Source organism: Lampetra fluviatilis, chromosome 3 (genome assembly GCF_964198595.1).
Source record: "Lampetra fluviatilis chromosome 3, kcLamFluv1.1, whole genome shotgun sequence".
NCBI lineage: Eukaryota > Metazoa > Chordata > Hyperoartia > Petromyzontiformes > Petromyzontidae > Lampetra > Lampetra fluviatilis.
The window spans coordinates 27,549,576-27,558,403 of record NC_136277.1 but is presented as its reverse complement, the minus strand read 5'-3'; the positions used below and the strand labels follow the sequence as shown (position 1 = coordinate 27,558,403).

Genomic DNA, 8,828 nt, shown 5'->3' with positions numbered 1-8,828 from the left:
TGCCACAATACAGTAATACCTAAATACAGCCACCACGCTTGAATAACACAAAGCTCAAACTCAAAGGGAGATCTGCTTATACTGTGTTCGCTTAAACATCACAACATCAAGAAACGACGACTTCGTTTCCATATTTAATTAAAAACCACAACAACAACAACGGCAACGTGTAATTCACGTTTTCATGTATTTAAGTCACAAAATCAAGAAACGACTACTTCGTTTCCATATTTAATTAAAAACCACAACATCAACAACGGCAACGTGTAATTCACGTTTTCGTGTATTTCATTGTTTCAATAACACTGGCAGTGGCTCGCAGTTGTAGTGTCCACAGTGCAGCAGCATTAGTGTATTCGCCACGTCATCCACATCATGACAAGAAACTGGGAAGTGAAGTCCGGCATTATTGTCGTGTACGTACCGCAGCTTTCCGAAAGTTACGCGTATTAGGAGTATGCGTGGCGAGTGACTCATTCAGAAAGGCTACGCACACGCGTACACACTTACAAACACACCCTGATGGGGGCAGCCCCAGTACCTCCGTATATAAACACACACACAGCGAGGGAGCTGTCCACGCCGAAAGGGCTTCATCACATCTTCTCTTCCCTTGCCAAGACTCAAGAAAACGTAGTCATTTCTCGCAAAGCGGGCGAACTATAATAGTAGCCACAACACCGTTTACGTATACACGTGTGCCGCTATACAACACCGCCGACACACACGCACGCACACACGCGCACGCACGCCACGGGCTGTACAGGTGAGCGCAGGTGATCAACAAAGACGCCCCCGCGCAGCACAGCCATGCAAGCCACCAGCAAGTACGTGGCGATGGACTGCGAGATGGTGGGAACCGGCCGCGGCGGCACGGAGAGCGCGCTGGCTCGCTGCAGCATCGTCGACTACAACAAGCGCGTACTCTACGACGAATACGTCAAGCCCGATCAGCCCGTCACCGACTACCGCACGCGCTTTAGCGGAATTCTGCCCCGTCACCTGGTGCACGCCACGTCGTACGAGGAGGCGCGGAAGGAGGTACGGAGGAAGAGACGCGGGGCAAGGGGGCACGGGATGAAGTGCCGGGCGCGCAACGGGAAGGGTGGGGCCCCCGAGTGTGGGACGATCGTTTGTTTCAAAGCGCTTGCTGCTCGTTGATGAATTCGTCATCGTAATTATCGGTGTCGATTGGAGCCACACCGGTGGATGAATTCCGGCTGCTGTTGCTGTTGTTCTGGTCCGTCGCGGGGTAGCGATGTACTGTATTGATAATAATTCGCCTACTAACTGCAGCATCATCACTCTCAGTCATGATCAATCCACTGCTGGATGAAGGCTCCCCCCCCCCTGCCTGTAGTTGTCCTCTGTTATGGGCCAGCAATGTGATAATACTAATAATGAACGTTGCTTCTACATTTTAATTATCGCAGTCGGTCTTGATGAATCGACTGTTGGATGAATTATTCCCCAAGCTATTGTCATCTGTCACGGGCCTACGATGTAATTATAATCCACCTATCACCTGCATCATCACCATCAATCTGAAGACTTGGAAAGATTTCGTACCGGGCACACAACATTTAGTGTAGGATACCTTTCGCTATGGGATCTGGATAATTGTCAACAGGCTCACCTAGTCGATCAGCGGCCCAGAACATATTCCGTGAAAATAAAGCCCTGGGTTGTATTACCTTTAACATGTAATGACACTGTGCAAAGAAGGCTAGAGTAACTTATCGTGTTTAAGTGTTATTTCAATAATCATAATAATTGGTTGTATGATACGTCCTGTGGTGCCGCCATAGTAATGTGGATTTTAACAGGCTCTGCGAAATGAGGTTGTATAACAGTCTTCATACGAACATAAATGGTATTAAAATGAAGTTTTCAGTTTTTCATGTCACGGCAGCTTCTGTTTATTCAGGTGCAATGTCTGAGCAATGTAGTGCCGAGGACCTGTTTCTGTGCGCATAAAATGCGAACTTTAACTGGCAATTTACCCCCATGGGGGTTTCATTCAAAGCGGTATCAATTAAGGCGTAAAAATCAATAAAGTGTTTGAATCAACCAGCTGCTGAGCGTAATCGGGTGACGTGGATACTTAGACTGGATATAATCTGTGTACTAAGGTAAGCAGACCTGAAGTTTATGGTAGATTATACCGCAATGGATATACGAGGGCACTTTTAACATCTAATTACCTTGGATTTCCCTAGAATTGAACAGACGCCACCTTGTCAATGATTGAAGCATTACATCATGATTGTATAGACATACAGTAATAAGGTCCACAAATATTGTTCCAACAGCTGATCCCGCTTCTTTGATGATGTGAGCAGTTGTTTCTTTTGGGTTAGTTATTGCCCATTTTGCAAACTTCAAAAGGACACTTCTTCATCAAGTGTGACAGCGTGAGCATCTAAATCCTCATCTGAGAAAATATTTGTTCGCTGGGGTATGCGATCTTTTTTTGTTTGCTGCAGGGATCTACATATAATCTCTCCATCAGTTTTAGAATTACGTCTCCGGCATACGTTATGAATTGACCATTGCTCTGTAATGGATTCCTATTCGTGATTTACTAATCATCGTTATTGCGTTGTATTATTTACGGTCTTTTCTCATGCTTTGCCTAATTGTTTTTCAAAATTACGTCCAATGGTTTTGCTTAACGCCTTTCATTTGGCACAATCATACATTTTCATATTATTACATTTTCTTCCACATGCTTTTTGTGTTCTAAAGTAATTAACGAATCCTCTTTGTTTAATTTCCCCCTAACTTTCAGTGAGCTGTTCCATTGCAATGCTACACATAGTCACGTAATTACCAAGCGGAGAAATAATTACCAAAGATGAGTAGGAACTAATAACACAAAGGCTCAAGCAAATATTTGTAAGCACAGCGTACACACGCTCTACAGCACACGGCGCACCTGGAGCACAGCTGGTAAAGTGAATATTGACTCGAGACTCGAGATGACGTATGCCTTTCTATGGCTTTGGCATTTCTCTGTGAGCAACCGGTTTAAACTGGCGAACGGTATCGCTGATGTGAGTGTTTTTAAATCCTTCATATTAAGTTCGCTTGCGTGCTTGCTTGCTTGCGTGCTTGCTTGCTTGCGTGCTTGCTTGCTTGCGTGCTTGCTTGCTTGCTTGCGTGCTTGCTTGCTTGCGTGCTTGCTTGCTTGCGTGCTTGCTTGCTTGCGTGCTTGCTTGCTTGCGTGCTTGCTTGCTTACGACCGTGCAAATCTTTCGGTCGTTTTTTAACCCACTTCCCGTGATCCAATCGAGCTGACATTTTCCACACAGACTCGTTGTGCGAGACAATTAATGTTCGTGTTTAGGGAAAACAAATTAAATATTAATTACCAATTGCTTAATACTGGCAGACAATCATCTGACCCATAGGTGGCAGCCATCTCAAGCCAGAGGACGAGAAGACTCTAGCCGCCACGCATATAAAGGATTTATAGTTAAAAACTTTGTTTTTACCGGTTTACTTGTTTGAGGCTGGTGTGCGTGCCCCAGTGTTTGTGGGTAGCGGAGGGTTCAACAGTTAGCGCGCTGCGCTCCGCTACAAAGCGAGTTCGATTCCAACTCACGGCCAAAATTGGTGACGATTATCTCAACCAGTCCTGGGCCCTCCCCCCTAGGTCGACTCAACCTCAAATGAGTACCTGGTGCGGTGTGTAAACATCGTTACTCCGGAGACAAAAGGCGGCCGGGCATGGTGCTGGCCACCCACCCCCTCGTGTGCCGTTCCGGCCTTCATAGGTGCTACTCGCTAACAGCAATTGTATCCAACAGCCTGTTGAGGCTATACGGGGGCTCTTTGTCTTTGTGAGGCAAAGCGAAGTAGTCAATTCATAATTCCTCTACCACCTGTCTCCCCCAAGTGCCTCTGAATTGCTTCGAGTCAAAAGGTATTTTTGCTCATCAAATACTCATTACTGCCTTTTTTTCGATCCACTGCTGGATGAGGGCCTCCGCATGACGTGTGGGTCGTGGGGGAGGCCATATCATTGCGGGTTGGTGAAGGCGGGGGGAGCGTAGACACGAAGGCATATGAGCACAGTACGTCGAGTAGAAAGAGCAATGTAATGCATTTGCTGCACTATCCTCTGATGCCCGCCACGTAGCCCTGCAAGCCTATAACAACCTGTTGCGTGTGATGGTCACCCATTCAAGCAGTGTCCAGGCTCAAACCCGCTTAGCGTTTGGGATATGACGAAATCAAGGGCATCCCCGGCTATTTGATAATCATCTTGATTACTTATTGCTTCGTTACCGCAACACTTTTGTAATGCACGTTTTTCTTTATTCAAAGGTTTATGTCGAAACTCTTTGTGCCTTTTACATGAATTGTAGTTATACAATCTCCCTGTTTTCCAAGTATGGTGCTACTTTTTATAAAGGGGAAATCCCTTGCCCTTACTTTGATTTAATTGTGGTTTGCATGACGCCATGCCATCCCTCATTTCAGTGGCACTTCTGGTAATCGTTTATCATTTATATTGGTAGTGTATCGCACTTTTAGACTACAATTTCCAATTCCTAGCATATTGACAAATTTGAACCCAAATGTTGATGAGACTTAATATAATCCAATATTTCAATGTTTTCTTTCTTTAAAAGCTTCAAATCAAGATTTAAATGTCTTCTTTCAATTAATCCACCATGTATTTAATCAACAATGCTGATCAGATGGCATTCTTAAATACAGAGACTCCTCTACTTACGAACACTCGACTTACGAACTTTCAGAGATACGAACGAACCTGTCCGTATGTCCAGTCGCTCGTTCGGACCGAGAGTCGTAAGTTCATCTGCCGCGCAATAGATGGCGGTGGCGACATCTACATCTGCAGAACATGAAGAACCAGTGGCATCTGCATCTACCGGAGATTATACAACTTTTAAAGCCATTCGCTGTGTTGAGTGTACATGCCGTACAACATGTTTGGAATCACACGAGTAAAGTTGTTGAACTTGTAAACAAATCAACTTACGAACAGACTTGTGGAACCTAACATGTTCGTAAGTAGAGGAGTCCCTGGAGTCTAATGTTCCAGGCCATGGCAATTACTTTTTACCGAGCTGGGGGTGATGGCCCATTCCTGTGATCCGGAACATCCGAGGCAATTGTTGGTGGATTACAACATATTTGTAAAATTCCCAAACATTCTGGGCTGCGAGGTGTCTTGGATTGATTTGTTTAGCGCTTTTGGTGTTATCCCCTCGTGTATGTGGGGTTTTCTTCATGTACTCTGGTTTCCCCCCACATGCCCAAACTCTCATTAATGGAATTAGCCAAAATATCGCATCACAGCCACCGTTGCAGAAATAAACTCAAGACTCAATGAGGCTTTTCTGAGTAAACAAAAGGGTATTACTATCATACATATTTTTTTTTCAGAAAAATTATAAACATTGAAGCATAGAATTCAGCAAATGGTTTCCACTTGTTTGCATTGTGATACCCCGATATTATTGAGTTTAGTTTGTATTTTTTTTTATACCTCTCATATAATTTGCACTCCTATCGTGTTCTTGAATTGTTTGTTGTTGTAACGTTCTGACCTGCCCCGACTGGACATCTATGAACAAGAGCTTTATAGCTCGTCGGATTCCTCCAGTATAAATAAATATTCTGATTCTGATATACAAGGTGTCTTGTTAAAATGTCAAACAATGCCACGTAATTATTAAGAGACAGGGCTAAGTGTGTTCCTGGCTTATGTGTATGCACCACACGCCCCGCAGATCAAGAAAATCCTGGAGGGAAAAATAATCATCGGCCACGACATGCGGCGGGACTTCTCAACCCTGGGCCTGAACATCCAAATGTTCGACACGCGTGACACGTCACTGTGCGAGCCGCTGCTGAAAAAGGCAAAGCTCACCGTTGGCAGGAGAGCGTCGCTCAAAAACCTAGCACAGATCCTGCTCTCAATCCAGATCCAGGTAAGGCTGCCTCGCTACCACGCAGGTTTTCCACGGTTGATCTCTATCGCTATCTGATGTGATTCGTTTCCTTTCCACCTCCCCGGTTGTACCGCCAATTGTTCAGCGTGATGTCCGGCGTAGTCGTCAGTTGCCTCCGTATTGCTCTTCTATTGCTACTACCATGGTTGACTGTTCTCATTGACTTCGCTCATTAATTCCTCTGCCCATGTGGGGTGCTCTCTTTAGTAGACGGTCTTCTTTCATTTCATTGACACTTTTCAACCACCAGACTGATGGTCAAAGACACTTCCCTTTCTGTTTCTTTCCTTGCTCTGCTCGACTCTGTAGTTCCATCCCAGTGTCTATTTTCCCATGGTCTTAGTCCTAACCTTGTCTATAAAACTCTCAAATGTGCTTTGCTTGTTGCTGGCCACTTGGCATTTTTTTGCCCTTTGGCCCTGTGCTCAGCAACCGTGATATAAAATAAATGAAAGTCCGGTTCCGTGAACGTGAGCGTTTTTTGCACATTGGGTAATGGTTTTCGGCTGAGTCGGCCTCGGTGAGTTTGCATTCAATGTCAAGATACAAATACCCCCTTCATGTGGCCGGAGAGGAACTGAGGTGTATTCACAAAGAAATACAATTGATAAGATCACGTTATATTTAAACCGACAAAGTTGACAAAACAGATCTAAAACAATGCAAATGAGATGGTACAAGACGAAACGAACAATCTTATTCTTGAATTGAATCGTCATCCGAAATAGTGATTCTTTCTTTTAAGTTCCGCGAGTGGGTGGGGTGTGTTGGGGGGCAGTGGATAAGTTGTCAGGTGCCTGCTAGACACAGGCAGGTCTGTGCATGCTGTCTATGCAAACAGTCATATAGGCATGTGATTATGAGTCAAAATACTGTAACTCACAGGTCCTACTGTCATCTGTCTGCCCATTCCAAAGTATCCAATAAGGGATATGGGAGTTTTTTTTTCGTTATTAAAAGTTTAAAATGAAAAAAAAATTGCAGGTAGAATTCATTTGAGGATGAAATCACTATTCATAGTTTCATTAAAAAAAATGGATGATAATTCATAGCTATTTAAAAAATAAGGTGGTAAGTTATGATTGGAGGAGTGCATCTCTTCAACAGCGTTTTGACCCTCTCTGAAAATTCCACACCGAGGTCTCGTGCTGCTTTGACTGTCGGTAGTTTTTGGAGTTTGTGTTCTTGTACTGTACAGGTAAAACCCGTTTTGTCAAGTCACTGCTGGATGAGCACCTCCCCCATGCAGTGAATCACTGTGCCTCAGTCTCTATGCGCCCACTGCCTTTACCAACCAGCCCATTCTAACATGGTGAGGCATGGTCAACCAGCAATAGATTGACTAAAATCCTGTAAACTTAAACAATAATTCTATCTTCTTGGTTCTTTCGGTAAAGTCACGTAGAATGGAGATAATAAAAGAATAAAAATAAAACATTATAAAATATTTTAATGTTTATTATTTTATTATTTCCATTCTACGTGACTTTACCGAAAGAACCAAGAAGATGAATCCCTGCAGTCACGAAAGCTTTAAATCGAAAAATAATTCTATCCATCTGTTTCATTCTCATCCCTATTCCCATCATCATCATCAGACACGCTCAATCCACGGCACGATGAAGGCCTCTCCAAGCTGCTGCTGCCGCCGCCACCATCCCTCCCTCGCGGTCTTTCTCATCCCTATGCTGTGCTCCCTTCTCCGTTGCGTAACAGAACAGTTCAGAGGGGCACTGTTCGGTGGAGGATGCCAAGGCAGTCATGGACCTCTTCAGACTGGTGGACAAAGAGTGGGAGAGGGGCCCACACTCGTGGGCCGAGACCCCACGCCCGCGGCGTTACCAGAACCGACGATACAACTTTGACATCGACTTCGAGGACTACAATAGCTGCAATGACTGTTGTGATGGTGATGATTACGGTTCTGATTGATGATCCGCTTAATCTAACAGGTGCCGTTGCGCATAACAACGGTTTACATTTTGAAGCACGTTTTCAAATTTAGCAATTCTTAATCGCACCTTGCTTTTCAAACTGTAGTCCTTAAGAGGAACCGATTTTGTCATGTTGTAAATGTGTACAAATCTTGAACATTTTACTGGAATGTGCCAGAGAATTACATGTATAGTACTATATTTTTAAAGTGATAATTAAACGAGATCGAATTATGTATATTTGTACACTGTTTTGTACACAATCATACATTTAAAAATATATTCACTAAATGGTGGGTATGAGCCATGGAGCCTTGGGCCCGTGCTGCACATTGAACCCGGTCACTTGAGTTTGATTTCATGGTGGTAAGTTGTTAACTACCCCGCCTGATCGACAGGCTCAGCAATGGCAGAGCCAGGATTTTCAGGTAGATGGGGCAACCCCTCCAGCAATTAAAAAATATAGAAGTTGCTAGTAAGTAAGGACTTGTCCCTTGCTTTTTATTCGACGCATGTGCGGCGATGGCGCAGCCATCAATCGAGGGTCGAATTCAAACCGCGTTGTGTGATCGTGTAGAATGGAAATAATAAAATAATACAATAATAAAAATAATAAAAATCATAAAACATAATAATTATTATGTTTTATGATTTTTATTATTTTATTATTTCCATTCTACGTGACTTCTTGGTTTTAATAATAAAATAAAAAAAATAAAACAATAATAATTATTATTAAAATAATAAAAATCATAAAACATAATAATTATTATGTTTTATGATTTTTTATTATTAATAAAAATCATAAAAATCATAAAACATAATAATTATTATGTTTTATGATTTTTATTATTTTAATAATAATTATTATTATGTTTTATTTTATTTATTTTACTATTAAAAC

General features: G+C 43.0%; 1 protein-coding gene across 1 annotated transcript; it reads left to right on the top strand.

Moving 5' to 3' along the window:
- Positions 1 to 649: 649 nt before the first annotated feature.
- LOC144949605 (interferon-stimulated gene 20 kDa protein-like) lies at positions 650 to 8,037 on the top strand. Its single transcript, XM_078879570.1, has 3 exons — positions 650 to 1,041; positions 5,769 to 5,969; positions 7,707 to 8,037. Exons 1-3 carry the CDS (start codon positions 811 to 813, stop codon positions 7,920 to 7,922), a joined length of 648 nt encoding a protein of 215 aa, XP_078735696.1. The 5' UTR covers positions 650 to 810; the 3' UTR covers positions 7,923 to 8,037.
- Positions 8,038 to 8,828: the final 791 nt, after the last annotated feature.